Source organism: Gopherus evgoodei, chromosome 2, assembly GCF_007399415.2.
Source record: "Gopherus evgoodei ecotype Sinaloan lineage chromosome 2, rGopEvg1_v1.p, whole genome shotgun sequence".
Lineage (NCBI taxonomy): Eukaryota > Metazoa > Chordata > Testudines > Testudinidae > Gopherus > Gopherus evgoodei.
In genome coordinates this window covers 177,401,680-177,416,795 of record NC_044323.1, presented here as the reverse complement: position 1 = coordinate 177,416,795, position 15,116 = coordinate 177,401,680, and the positions used below count along the sequence as shown (strand labels likewise).

Here is a 15,116-nt window from a genome sequence, read left to right as displayed (position 1 = left end):
TAGGTGCACCATCACTTCCCCACTAGAAAAATAGTGATTATTTTTATTGAGGACATGAGTAACTTCACAATCATTGGCTCGTCCAGTTCTTTTGTAAGTTATGGAAAATGGCAGCCATTTTGAGTCAGTAAGTACACCTCCACTCCTCTATAACGCAGTCGTGGGGAGCCAAAAATCCCTATCACGTTATAGCTGAAACCCCGTTTTATCAGGGTAGGGGTGGCAGGGTTCCGGCAGTGATTTAAAGGGTCTGGGGCTCCGGCTGATTCGGGGAGCCCAGGGCCCTTTAAATCACCACTAAAGCCCCAGGGCTAGCAGCAGAGCTTGCTGGTGATTTAAAGGGTCTGGGGCTCCCCGCAGCAGCCGGAGCCCCGGGCCCTTTAAATTGCCGCTGAAGCCCCACCACCGCTACCCCAGGGCTGCAGCAGCGGGGCTTGCTGGCAATTTAAAGTGCTCCAGGCTCTGACCGCTACGGGGAGCCCAGGCCCTTTAAATTGCCTGCAAACCCACTTCTGCAGCCCCAGGGTAGCGGTGGCAGGGCTCCAATGGGATTTAAAGGGCCTGGGGCTCCCCACAGCAGCCAGAGCCTCAGACCATTTAAAGCGCCACCCGAGCCCTGCTGCCGCAGCCCCGGGGTAGTGGCAGCAGGGCTCCAGCGGTGATTTAAAGGGCCCAGGGCTCCTTGCAGTGGCTGGAGACCCGGACCCTTTAAAGTACCACCGGAGCCCCACTGCCCGTGTTATATCAGATTGTGTTATAGCAAGGTAGACGTGTACTAAGTATAATGGGAAAGATAGAAGAAAAGAATTATGCATTTGAGAATACCTGGTACTGTTGTTAAAAGGCTTGTTCATAATTACAGGGTGAGCTGTGCCTTAAGCCACTTTTCAGACTCTCTTGAGTATGCCTCTGAAGAGAAAAGGCTGTGCTCTCTTCACCTCTGCAAGGGTGTGGTTTAACAACTCTGGGAATGGATCTTTGGGTTATTATGCTGACAGACTATGGGTACGTCTACACTACAGGATTATTCCGATTTTACATAAACCGGTTTTGTAAAACAGATTGTATAAAGTCAAGTGCACGCGGCCACACAAAGCACAATAATTGGGTGGTGTGCATCCATGTACCGAGGCTAGCGTCGATTTCTGGAGCGTTGCACTGTGGGTAGCTATCCCGTAGCTATCCCATAGTTCCCGCAGTTGCCCCCGCCCATTGGAATTCTGGGTTGAGATCCCAATGCATGATGGTGCAAATACATTGTCACGGGTGATTCTGGGTAAATGTCGTCACTCAATCCTTCCTCCGTGAAAGCAACGGCAGACAATCATTTTGCGCCCTTTTTCCCTGGATTGCCCTAGCAGACGCCATAGCATGTCAACCCTGGAGCCCGTTTTGCCTTTTGTCACTGTCACCGTATGTGTACTGGATGCCGCTGACAGGCGGTACTGCAGCGCTACATAGCAGCATTCATTTGCCTTTGCAAGGTAGCAGAGACGGGTACTGTCTGCTGCGCCATTGTAAATTGTTCTGTACCATCTGCTGCTGTCATGGGTGCTCCTGGCTGACCTTCGCTGAGGTCGGCCGGGGGCGCAAAGACAAAAATGGGAATGACCCCCTGGGTCATTCTCTCCTTTATGTTGTATCTAAAAATAGTCAGTCCTGCCTAGAATATGGGGCAAGTGTACTAGAGAAACAGTGTATCAGAGAACCAGAGAACACAGCCTCTCCATGTCAGATCCCACAGAAATGATGAGCTGCATGCCATTCACGGGGGTGTCCCTGCAACAACCCCACCTGTTGCTTCCCTCCTCCCCCAACCCTTCTGGGCTACCATTGCAGGGTCCCCCCATTTGTGTGATGAAGTAATAAAGAATGCAGGAATAAGAAACACTGACTTGTTAGTGAGATTAAATGAGGGGGAGGCAGCCTCCAGCTGCTATGATAGTCCAGGCAGGACATTAAATGGTGGAGAGGAGAAGAGCGCAGCATCCTGCTGCTGTGATAGTCCAAGCAGTACAGAATCTTTTCTTTAGACATGAAAGGGGCAGGGGCTGATGGAGTTCAGCCCCCAGTTGCTATGATGACGGTTACCAGCCGTTCTGTACCATCTGCCAGGAATAACCAGGAGTCATTCCTATTTTTACCCAGGCGCCCCCGGCCGACCTCACCTGAGGCCGGCCAGGAGCACTCACGGGCTGATGACGAGGACGGCTACCAGTCCTACTGCACTGTACCATCTGCCACCGGGGAAGGGAGGGGAGAGGATGCTGCTGTTCATTGCCCCAGCACCGTGTCTACCAGCAGCATGCAGTAGGGATACAGTGACATTGAAAAAAGTCAAGAAACGATTTTTTTCCCTTTTCTTTCATGGGCGGGGGGAGGAGGAGTAAATTGACGAGAGAGACCCTGAACCACCCCGGACAATGTGTTTGACCCTACAGGCATTGGGAGCTCAGCCAAGAATGCAACTGCTTTTCGGGGACTGTGGGCTAACTGGAATCCTCAGTCCCCCCTCTCTTCCTCCATAAGCGTCCATTTGATTCTTTGGCTTTCCGTTACGTTTGTTACACAGCACTATGCTGTGGACTCTGTATCATAGCCTGGAGATTTTTTTCAAATGCTTTGGCATTTCGTCTTCTGTAACGGAGTTCTGATAGAACAGATTTGGCTCCCCATACAGCGATCAGATCCAGTATCTCCCAGACAGTCCATGCTGGAGCTCTTTTTGGATTTGGGACTGCATCACCACCCATGCTGACCAGAGCTCCACGCTGGGCAAACAGGAAATGCAATTAAAAGTTCGCGGCCACACTAACCCTAATCCGATATGGTAATACCCATTTCAGCGCTACTCCTCTTGTCGGGGAGGAGTACAGAAACCGGTTTAAAGAGCCCTTTATATCGATATAAAGGGCCTCGTTGTGTGGACGGGTGCAGCGTTAAATCGGTTTAACGCTGCTAAAATCGGTATAAACGCGTAGTGTAGACCAGGCCTATGTTGCTGTATTCTTTCTCTCAGTATCTCCCCTCCCCCCTTCCTTTTTGCCAGTGTGTGCTTTTAACTGTTTATGGTCTTTTGTATCTCTAGGTGCTGGCTTTGGTGAAACAGCTCTGTCACTTTTGGGTGGCCTGGAAAGAGCATCTTCCCTATTACTAGCCCAGCTATTGTTCCCTTAGCTCCCTCGGTGTTGTTTACCTCTAGTTGTCTTATCTCTGACCATTGCTTAATTCCCTGCTTGGTCTTCAAGCAGAATACTATCAAGCTGGTAAACTGAGGTACATATAATATTCATACAAATACCTGTAATACAGGTATCTTATCGTTCTCCACAGGGTCACATGCTGAAATTTTTAAAGGTCTGATTTTAAAATTAATTTTAACTCCAACTAAGTAACAGATTTAGTTGAAAATCCTCAGGAAATTCAGTCTTTATGTATTAGTTGTGTACTGTACAGTTGGGGAGGAAGATATGCCATTATTTTCATACAAAACAAAGAGATTGGATATACAGATCTAAGTGGGGGGAAAACCGAACCTCGTCTTAATAAAATAATAGAGGTGCCAATACGCATGTAGAATCATTTAAGCGAACTTCTTGATTTCTGTTAAGCTCTACTCCAAACTATTACCAGAAGATGTATGAAAGGGAGAGATAAGAAATTCGGATTTCATAGTTATTTTCTTTATTTTTTCTTAACTTCTTAAAGGGACAATATTAACTTAAAAACCACACACCTTTCTGAATGTTTTTTAACCTTCTATTGTACAAGCCATGTAAAATACTATAAATGAAAGCAATAAAGGGAGGATTTTTTCTTATTTTAATTTGTATGCATTGTGCTTTTGAAAACACTTTTGCGTAGTAATTTGTTAAGTTGTAAGGGCTCTGAAGAGAAAAACAGGAGAGAAATGTTTAGAAAAATGTGGCTGTAAAACCACAAAAATTAGCAAAGGAAGTCCAGGGCAGATATAATAACTGAAATGAATTTTAACTCGCTTAAAAAAAAAAAAAAAAAAAGACAATCTCAATTTGATGGTATCCCTTTAAAATTCCAGTATTTGAACAAATATGATTTCCAGTTTTAAGTTTCCCACATATTTAATGGAAAAAGATTCAGATATTTTGTTAAACAGATTTTATATCAAGTACATATATATAATCAGAAAGACTGCCTTTGCAACTCTCCACCTATTTTCTCACCTTGTTCATCAGCTTTAAGCTACTTTTAATCAGATTAATACAGCATGAGAAGTGGCATGTGATCAAGGACCTGCAAATTTGGTATGGCACAAAAAAGTGTAGAGAAATTCCTGGAACATAAACTTTTTGGTTTTGTGCATACTGAAAAAAATTAACCAATGCTTTTTTGGCAAACTGAAAAAATTGGGTTCACAAGCATAAACAGGGATTAATCTTTGAATTATTCTTTGTAGCATTTTATTCACCATTTCATGTTAATCTAAGGACATCTTGGAATGTTAACACAAAATATGGTATTTTTACCTGTGCTAAATTTAAAGGAGAACAACAGAGTTCTGGTTAGTTACAGGGCCCAATTCTGCATCATGGAAATCCAGGGAATGTGTGATTTTAATTATAGGCTTGAGGACTAAGTATGCTCTGAGCTCAGTTTTGATGTTATCAGCAAAAAGTTCATTTATTTCCAAAGAATGTTTCTTGTTTGTATCTATTTGAAAAGTTTTGCCTTACCTCTTTGTACTGTTTTAATGTTTCAGCCTAAAGCTGCTTAAGCCAGGCCAAGAACCTGTGAAATACCAGGGTCCTAGAGACTTTCAGGCACTGGAAAGCTGGATGTTGCAGACACTAAATGAGGAACCAGCTGTAAGTGAACAGGAAATACTCCCTTCTTCAAGAGTCAGACTGATTTCTTGAACTATAGGGGTTAAGTTTTGCTTTTCAAGAGGAAAACTTTATAAGAATAAAAATTGGATGATGGTGATAAACTGGAACAGTGGCCAAATAGCCGTCAAACCCATAATTAAAACTGGCATCCTTTGACTTGCCCTTTGTTTTATATTTAAAACCAAAATTCATAATCTTATTTCAAGGAAATATTAGCCTCTTGACATTTAAGATAGGATTTCCTGATACACATTCAGTTGACAAGTATAGGCCACAAGTACTTTGTCTTGACTAGGAAAAGTGGTTTAGCTAATACAAGCTAGGTAAGTCTAGCATAAACAACCTTTTTCCTAATGTAGATGCAGGGCAAGAATTAGCAGCTGATCATGCTGTTGTTTAGAGAAGAGTTAAGGCTACAACTCAACCAGCAAAATCGAGTTGCAGTGTGTTATCCTATAGCTACACAAGGAAAAGGCTTGAGTTTAGGTCTGGCTTATCTAGCGTATTAGATGAGCCTGGTGTTAAGTTAACCATTTTTCCTAGCCAAGACAAAGCCACAATGATTGCTGAGCTCAGTTGATGAAAAAATACACAGTTCTGCTTAAACAAGATCCATATTAATGTATCTTTAAAAAATTTAAACATCAGATGCAAAGAAGTTTTAGCAGTGTAGTTTCTAGTAATGTTTTTTCAGCTCTGAGCTAGTTCCTAGAAAAGTGTCTTTTTCCTGTTAAGTGACTGACTTAATGTTTGTGAGTGTTGCAGCTTAGTTATAAGATGGCCAAGTTCTAGTTTGCTCCTTTTCTAATATTGCTGGTTCTGTGGGATTGGGAAAGAGTGCTCAAAGTGGAGTCTTGAATAGCTTGTAAATTATAGATAGCTGAAAGACCTCATAAATTTATGTGATGGCACATGTGGTTTCTGTGACAGGAGTGGGCCTAATATGTGATAATTAGGGCTGCAGATTTGTCACTGCGTTTTTTTTTTTAAATAAAAAATCACAGAGCAGTCATGGTAATCTTAGTAAAAGTCACTGGTTTAGTGACTGCTCTGAGATTTTTTTTTTAATTTAAAAAAAAAAAAAAAGCCCCGAAAAGTGAGGGGGCACGGACTACCCACATCTGCACCCTCTGCCCCCGTAACCCAACCCTAATCCCAGCCTGGTACAGAGACAGGGTCTAAGGAGTGACTATATGGCATACTTTCAGGCTCCAGTCTGAAGTCACCCTCCTTTCTTCTTCAAGTGATTGCTCATATTCATTCCAGTTAGGTGTGCGCGCCGCGCATGCACGTTCGTCGGAAGATTTTTACCCTAGCAACTCCGGTGGGTCGGCAGATCGCCCCCTGGAGTAGCGCTGCTATGGCACCTGATATATACCCCTGCCGGCCCATCCACTCCTCAGTTCCTTCTTACCGCCGTGTCGGTCGTTGGAACTGTGAAGCGCAGCATAGCTGTCTTCCACGTACCTAGCTTCTCCTTGTTCACTTGCTGTATATAGTTATCGTTAGTGTACAGAGTAATTAGTTCATAGTTGTCAATTAGTTATTGTATATAGTGTAGCGGGTTCGGGCTCTAGCCCTTCCCGGTGCCCGGGCTCATGCCCCGTTCGCCGGGATTCAAGCCGTGCTCGGCCTGCAAAAAGCCGATGCCCACGAGCGATCCCCACGACGCCTGCCTAAAGTGCCTGCGGGAATCGCACATATCTGAGAAGTGCCGCATTTGTAAGGCCTTCAAGCTGCGGACCAAGAAGGAGAGAGACCATTGTTTGAAGACTCTCCTTATGGAGCCAGCTCTTAACCTTCCTTCCTTGGCACCGAGTGCCGACACCACGCCGGCACCACAAAGACGCCTCGGCACCGGCCTTCCCCGGCGCAGGGTCCCGACAGAAGAACATCAGCTGCCTCTACTCCTGCGAAGCAGGCTCGTGCGGCCCACCCGGCACCGACTCCTGCCACGGCCCCGATGCCAGTAATACCGTAGACTCCGGGCCCAAGAGGTCTGTCGAGTCCGGTCTTGGTGAGCTCCCCGGTGAGACCCATGGTCGAGCTGACGGTCCCCTCTACGCCAGAAACATTCTCGTCAGCCAGGGACCTTATCGCAGTGACTGAGTCTGTTCTGCCTCAGCCTCCGGCACCGCCGGTGCGGGTTCTTCAATCTAGAGGCAAGCTGGCAGCCATGAGACCTCCGTCCCTGGAGTCGGCAGGCTGGCACCGATCTCCACCGAGGTCCCGGCACCGCTCCAGGTCCCGTGGAAGATCTCAATCGAGGCGCCGCTCACAGTCCCGGCACTGTTCACCACGGCGGTACCGGTCGTGCTTGCGGCGCAGATCCACCTCCCGGTACTCTCGGCACCGCTCCGGTTCTAGTCATCACTACCAGCACCTAGACTCCCGCAGCCGCTCGCGCCGTCGGCATTCCCGATCCCGGTCGACCTCCCACCACCGAGCTGGTGGCAGGTCCCGGTCGCGATCTCGGCACTGTTACGACTCCCGGTACCGGTCTCCGGCACCGAGGAGGTCTCCTCCAACGGGGGCGAGGGACCCATACCAACCTTGTTTGTCCCCCCCTCCCCCCAGCCGTCCCACCAGCCATCTGTGTCCTCTCAGACAGATAGCCTATATGCCCCGGACACAGATGTACCTACTACCTTGTTCCACGAACCCCAGCCTCAAGAGCATGGACCGCAGCAGTTGGGGTTCTGGACACATTGGGCGTACTATCAAGCCCAAGGCCTTCAGCCGGGTCCCTCACGTTCCAATGTCTCGGAGCACAGGGTTCCTGAGGCCACGATTTCCCATCCTCCTCCCCCTCCCACGGAGGAAAGGTTGTCCCAGCCTCAAGACCCCAAACCCCCTGCGGAGTTGGATGCAGTTCTTCAGGCAGAGCCCTCCGCAGACCCGCTCCTCCCAGGTCTCTCCTCTTCATCCTGTCCAGTTGAGGCTGTGGCTGGACCCAGCCCGCCTCCACTTGACCTTAGGGCGCACCAGGACCTCCTCAGGCGTGTTGCACAGAACATGAACCTGCAGGCCGAGGAGGTCTCGGAGATACAAGATCCAGTGGTGGACATATTGTCAGCGGATGCACCCACTAGGGTGGCCCTTCCGTTTATTAAAACCATTCAAGCCAACGCCACTACCGTCTGGCAGTCTCCGGCTTCTGTTCCCTCCGCTGCGCGAGGAGTGGAACGTAAATACATGGTCCCCTCAAAGGGGTATGAATACTTGTATGTCCACCCTCCCCCTTGTTCCCTCGTTGTCCAATCTGTGAACGAGAGGTAGCGACATGCTCAGTAGGCCCCGGCGCCAAAATCCAAGGAGGCGAGATGCATGGACTTACTCAGCTGAAAAGTTTACTCTGCGGGGGCCCTCCAGCTCCGCGTCTCTAATCAGTAGGCCCTCCTTAGCCGCTACAACTATAACACCTGGGCCGCAGCGGACAAATTTAAGTCGCTGCTCCCTCAGGAAGCACGTCAGGAGTTCTCTGCGATCCTTGATGAGGGCAAAAAGGTCGCGAGAACTTCCCTGCAGGCTGCCCTAGATGCCGCGGACTCAGCTGCACGTACTCTGGCATCTGATGTTACTATGCGCCTTATCTCATGGTTGCAGGTCTCCGGCCTCCCCCCGGAACTCCAGTATAGCATCCAAGACCTCCCATTTGAAGGCCAAGGCTTGTTCTCCGACAAAACTGACGCTAGGCTGCAAAGCCTCTAAGACAATAGGGTCATTATGCGCTCCTTGGGGATGCATACACCCGTTACCCAGCACAGACCCTTCCAGCCACAGCAACAACACCGGCCTTACCCCCAACCCCAGCAGAGGCAGGACTTCACCAGGCGGCGAGGCAGGAATGGTCGCCGCAGACAATCCAGCAATCAAGGAGGCCAGAACCAGAACCCCTCCAAGCCTTCTTCCGGGCCGAAACCTTCCTTTTGAAGGTGCGCCCGAGGGCGTTGTACCAGTTTCGTTGATGGATCCATCCCCTCCTTTTTCCAACCATCTTTCCCTTTTCCTCCCTGCGTGATCCCAGCTAACATCGGACTGCTGGGTCTTACGCACGGTGGAACTTCGATACCACCTGCAATTTGTTTTAAACCCTCCCTCCCACTCCCCTCCCTCGTCCCTCTTCAGGGACCCTTCTCACGAGCAACTCCTCCTACAGGAGGTGCGAGCACTCCTCGCCAAAGGAGCCATAGAGGAGGTTCCCGAGTACGAGCGGGGCAAGGGGTTTTATTCCCGCTCCTTTCTAATCCCCAAAGCGAAGGGAGGTCTCAGACCTATTCTCGATCTGAGGGAACTCAACAGATACCTAGTAAAGTTGAAGTTCCGTATGGTATCCTTGGGGACCATTATCCCATCCCTGGACCCTGGAGACTGGTACGCCGCCCTCACATGCAAGATGCCTACTTCCATATATGGAGATATGCCTATCTCATAGAACTGGAAGGGACCCCAAAGGGTCATCAAGTCCAGTCCCCTGCCTTCACTAGCAGGACCAAGTACTGATTTTGCCCCAGATCCTTAAGTGCTCCCCCCCCCCCAAGGACTGAACTCACAATCCTGGGTTTAGCAGGCCAATGCTCAAATCACTGAGCTATCCCTCTCCCCTCCATCTTCCCACCCCACAGGAGGTTCCTCCGGTCTGTGGGCAACCGGCAACATTTCCAATTCGCAGTCCTCCCATTCGGCCTATCTACAGCCCCAAGAGTGTTCACCAAGCGTATGGCTGTAGTCGTTGCCCACCTTCGCCGCAGTCGTATACACGTATTCCCATACCTAGACGACTGGCTTATCCGGGGGACTTCTGAGGCGCAAGTCCTCAGGCACATCCGCATTGTCAAGAACTTGTTCTTAAGCCGAGGTGTGCTGATCAATGTGGAGAAATCAACGCTAATCCCCACACAGAGGATAGAGTTTATAGGCGCCACCCTGGACTCCACTCTTGCCAAAGCCTCTCTGCCTCTGTTGAGGTTCCAAACTATGGCAGCCATCATACAGAGACTGCAAGCAGTGCCCCTGACCTCAGTGCGCACCTGCCTTACCCTCCTGGGCCACATGGCGGCCTGCACATTCATAACAAACTATGCAAGGCTCCGCCTAAGACCCCTTCAGTCCTGGCTCAGCGCACAATACCGTCCAGCCAGAGATCCAATCGACAGGGTTGTCACAATTCCCCAGGGCGTCTTGGACTCCCTCCAGTGGTGGCAGGACCCTTCCGTGGTGTGTGCGGGGCTCCTGTTCCATCCGCCCCAACCCTCAGTGTCCCTGACAACAGATGCCTCCTCCCTGGGTTGGGGGGCTCACCTCGGGCTCCTGCAAACCCAAGGCCTGTGGTCACCTCACGAACTAACCCTCCACATCAACGTCTGGGAGTTGAGAGCGGTCCGCCTTGCTTGTCAGGCGTTCCGTCACCATCTGCAGGGCTGTTGTGTCTCGGTATTCACCGACAACACGACGACCATGTATTATATAAACAAGCAGGGCGGCACGAGATCCTCTCCCATGTGTCAAGAGACCGTACAGCTCTGGGACTTCTGTATAGCCCATTCTATTCACCTTATCGCGTCCTTTCTCCTGGGGATTCAGAACACGCTGGCGGATCATCTCAACAGGTCCTTCCTGTCCCACGAATGGTCCCTTCGCCCGGATGTTGCTCTTTCACTCTTCCGGAGGTGGGGGTTTCCCCGAATGGACCTCTTCACATCCCGCGGGAACAGGAAATGCCAGATGTTCTGCTCCTTTCAAGGCCTCTCACCGGGTTCGGTGGCAGACGCCTTCCTTGTTCCTTGGACAATGCACCTGCTCTATGCCTTTCCACCGTTTCCGCTCATCCACAAGGTCCTATTGAAGGTGCGCAGAGACAGGGCCCACTTGATCATGATAGCTCCAGCGTGGCCTCGGCAGCACTGGTACTCCATGCTGCTGGACCTTTCCGTAGCCGACCCTGTCCCGCTGCCCCTTCATGTGGACTTGATCATTCAGGACCACGGCAAGCTCCGTCACCCGGACCTCCAATCGCTCCACCTCACGGCGTGGCTCGTGAGTGGCTGACCCGGTCTGAGCTCCGTTGCTCTACCCCAGTGCAGCAGGTGCTCCTGGGCAGCAGAAAGCCTTCCACTAGAGCGACGTATTCGGCCAAATGGAAGCGCTTCACCTGCTGGTGCGCGGAACGGAGTTTCCTTCCCACCGAGGTCTCCATTGCTAATATCTTAGACTACATCTGGTCCCTCAAGCAACAGGGCCTAGCGATATCATCTCTCCGGGTTCACCTGGCTGCCATCTCCACCTTTCACCCGGGGGGGATGGCCGCTCGGTGTTCTCTCACCCTATGGTGACTAGATTCCTTAAGGGCTTGGAGCGTCTCTACCCCCAGGTTCGCCGCCCTGCCCCTACCTGGGACCTTAACCTGGTTCTAACCCGGCTTATGTCCCCTCCATTTGAACCATTAGCGACTTGCTCCCTTCTCTACCTCTCATGGAAAACCGCTTTCCTGGTGGCCATCACATCAGCGAGACAGGTCTCGGAGCTTCGGGCCCTCACGGTAGATCCCCCGTATACTGTGTTCCACAGGGACAAGGTGCAGCTGAAACCGCACCCAGCCTTTCTCCCCAAGGTGGTATCGGTTTTCCATGTTAACCAGGAGATCTTCCTACCTGTTTTCTTCCCAAAACCCCATTCAACTCGCAGGGAGCAGCAGCTACACTCACTGGACGTCCGTAGGGCGCTCGCCTTTTACATAGAGCGAACTAAGCCATTCCGCAAAACCCCCCAACTCTTTGTTGCGGTGGCGGAACGTGTCAAGGGGTTACCCGTCTCCTCGCAGAGGATTTCCTCGTGGGTAACGTCCTGCATCCGCGCCTGTGATGAGTTGGCGCACGCCCCCCCGGGCCACGTGACTGCGCACTCCACCAGGGCTCAAGCCTCATCGGTTGCTTTCTTGCTCACGTGCCCATTCAGGAAATCTGCCGGGCAGCAACCTGGTCTTCTGTCCATAGCTTCGCTTCCCACTACGCCCTGGTTCAGCAATCTAGGGATGACGCAGCCTTCGGCTCCGCCGTGTTGCACTCTGCGACATCTCTCTCTGACCCCACCGCCTAGGTAAGGCTTGGGAATCACCTAATTGGAATGGATATGAGCAATCACTCGAAGAAGAAAAGACGGTTACTCACCTTTGTAACTGTTGTTCTTCGAGATGTGTTGCTCATATCCATTCCACACCCGTCCTCCTTCCCCACTGTCGGAGTAGCCGGCAAGAAGGAACTGAGGAGCGGACGGGCCGGCAGGGGTATATATCAGGCGCCATAGCGGCGCCACTCCAGGGGGCGACCTGCCGACCCACTGGAGTTGCTAGGGTAAAAATCTTCCGACGAACGTGCACGCGTGGCGCGCACACCTAACTAGAATGGATATGAGCAACACATCTCGAAGAACAACAGTTACAAAGGTGAGTAATTGTCTTTTCTTGCCAGACTGGGAGCAACAGAGCAAAAGTACAGTAAATAGTTAAAAAAGACTTTTCAGGAAAAGAGGCCGTTGAGAGTCAATTGTCAGTGAGCTCTGACAGAGACACAAGCTGGAAGGCAGTCTCTGTGCAGGAATCTGAAGGAGATGGATCTACTCATATCCAGGTAATGATAAGCCTTAGGGGAAAACAGGCATTAGCATAGGCTGGCTTATTAGGGAAAATATATCTTAAAAACAGTATGCTTTTGGTTCTGTATAAATAATACTTTGCTTTAAAGAAGCTGACTGCCTTTCTTATTGTGCCCTGAGGGAACAGAACTGCAGGATCTGAGCCCAAGTCAGACCTGCTATGGTAATCACATTTGATACACTGGGAACTGCAGCCAGGGCCCAATTTGAGAGTGGGAGAATCCTGTGGTTCTCCCCCAGGTCAGATGATAGTTGGAAGTTTGAATGGAAGGGAGGGTACACTTGAAGAGATGGTGGATCACCAGGAGGAAAGACCAGATGCAGTTAGCCCAGTAACTGAGAGAGTTGCTTTCTGTATAGTAGACTCACATGTCAGTTTCAAATAACTGCTTATTAGTGTCCACTTGACACAGACCTTGATACAGAATAAAGCTGGAGTAGGAAATATTTTTGGGAATTTGAAAATTGACAAATGGGGATTGTCTCCATTTACACTGCAGCATGGAATCATTACACATGGAGCACTAGGTAAGACAGACAAATTGCCATACAATTCATGCTGTGTACATCAGTTGCATAAGACAGAAATAGTAATTATTTTGTTTCTTTTTAATAGGAGCAAGAATCTGATCTGCAACCACCAAAACTTCCGGAACCTAAACAGGGAATGCATGATCTCTCAGCAGCCAATTTCAAGATGCATATAGAAGAAGGTAATTTAATTATTTTCTTGTAGCTATGATTGGTACAGATATTTAGATCTAATTAATGAGAAGCCCGCAATATTTGCTTGATCTTGTGAGGAATGGTGGATTAGTCTTTAAAAGTATCTTTCTCCCATCTTCTTACCCAAAAATCTGTAACAGGTGGAAAGATAACATACAAAAAAAATCAGTTTTATTACATATTGCATACAATAAATATATTAAAGACATTAGGGTTATGAAATCAAGAACTCAAAAGTTAGGAAATCGCAGTATTAAGGTTGCACAAGCTATCTTAAATTCATCCTCTAATGCATATGCATTATGATTGCCATCATGTAATTGAAGACTTACCATTTTTCCCTCACAGGATCCCAGCTTCATTTAGTACACAGAATGGACAATGCTCAATTAATGAGCCATCCTGCACTATTTTGTTTTATGCTCACGGTTCAATGTGTGAGTCTCTAGGTTTTATTTACTGTGTATTATTCAAACCTTTTTTTATGGAAATACAATTATTTATTTCCTCATGGGCTCTTGTATGGCGCTCATCACTATAGTATCTAAGTGCTTCACAAGCATTAATTTATCTGTACATATTCTACATGGTCTACATATATTCCAGTTTCTGCTATGAATGAAGCAGAGGTCCTACAGACAACAGCCTCTTTTATTCCACAACCCTAACTCATCCCTAGAGCAAGTACATCCTGTGCACTGAATGAGACAAGCATCCTGTGGAAAAATAGTATGTGATCATGTAATTAAAACTGTATCATAATGCCTACACACATGGTGGCTGAATTAAGGTTGCACAGGCAACCTTAATTCTGGGATTTTCTGATTTTATTTTTTTTTTAGTGGTTGACTTTGCACTTTAATGTTCTTTTAATAGTTTTTATCTGTATAATTTCCTAGGATTTAAAAAAAGCAAACTGAAAAAAATAGAAATTCCATCATGTGGGATTATATTGACACTCACTTGATTCATTGGTAGAGTTGTAATCCTTAGATCCACCACAAAGACTCCTGCCACTTGAGCTAACAAGTAACTGATAGCAGTAGTAGGTTGTCATCTTATATGTGTCCCAGCAGTAGAAGGGGATGAGACGCACACTTTGCTGTGGGTTTCACAGATATTGGTTGACTGCAAAGGAATAGTGAGACTCAGGAGTCTTGGGTTCCATTCCTGGCTCTGAAGGTGAGAGTTCTCTAGTTGGCACAGACTCTTTTGCTCATTTCTGGCAAGCTTGACCTTTTCTGCCCTGTCTCCTCTAATCTGGCTCTGCCCCACTCCTGTCTTTCCCCAGCTCAGGCTTCTTATGCTACTCCCATTCTTCCCCACATAACCTCTGCTTCTCATTCCAGTGTCATTCTCCTTGCCTAATCAGTCCTAGCTTCCCTCCCTCTCTGTTTGCTATCTGGTTCCCAGTGCCTCCCCCTGGCCCTTCGCATACTCAAGTCCAGTCATCTTGCTTAGGCAGTCCCACCTCTCAGCTTTTTGTCCAGTCTGTCTTTCCTTGGCCTCCTCCCCTTCAGTTAGCTCTGAGTTCCACTCTCCCTTCCTGGGCTCCTCCTCCAATCTCTCTCTCTCTCTCTCTCTCTCTCTCTCTCTCTCTCTATCTCATCCTTGGCTTTTTGTCCCAGTATCTTGGTTCAGCAAGCCTCAGCTCTCCCCATGCACCACAGCCCTCATTCCCATCTCATTGTTCCTTTGCCTAGCCAAGTAGTTCCCAGTCTCCCCCTGTCTCCAGTTTCCCTCACCAGCTCCCAGGGTCTCCACCCCATGTTTCCTTTACTGGCTACCCATCTCCTTGCCCAGGTAGTCCCAGTCTCCAGCATCCAGTCATAATTTTCCCCCCTTCCAAGTCCCACTCTTTCCAGATTCTTTGTG

At 48.8% G+C, this 15,116-nt stretch overlaps 1 protein-coding gene across 3 annotated transcripts in view; it reads left to right on the top strand.

Annotated features, from left to right (window-relative positions):
- Positions 1 to 15,116, top strand: part of TXNDC5 (thioredoxin domain containing 5) — a 74,097-nt gene that overhangs the window by 39,241 nt on the left and 19,740 nt on the right. For all 3 annotated transcript variants that reach the window (XM_030552375.1, XM_030552374.1, XM_030552373.1), the window contains exons 3-4: positions 4,739 to 4,844; positions 13,132 to 13,228. In XM_030552375.1, coding sequence (XP_030408235.1) covers positions 4,739 to 4,844; positions 13,132 to 13,228 — 203 coding nt within the window. The remainder of the gene's footprint in view (positions 1 to 4,738; positions 4,845 to 13,131; positions 13,229 to 15,116) is intronic.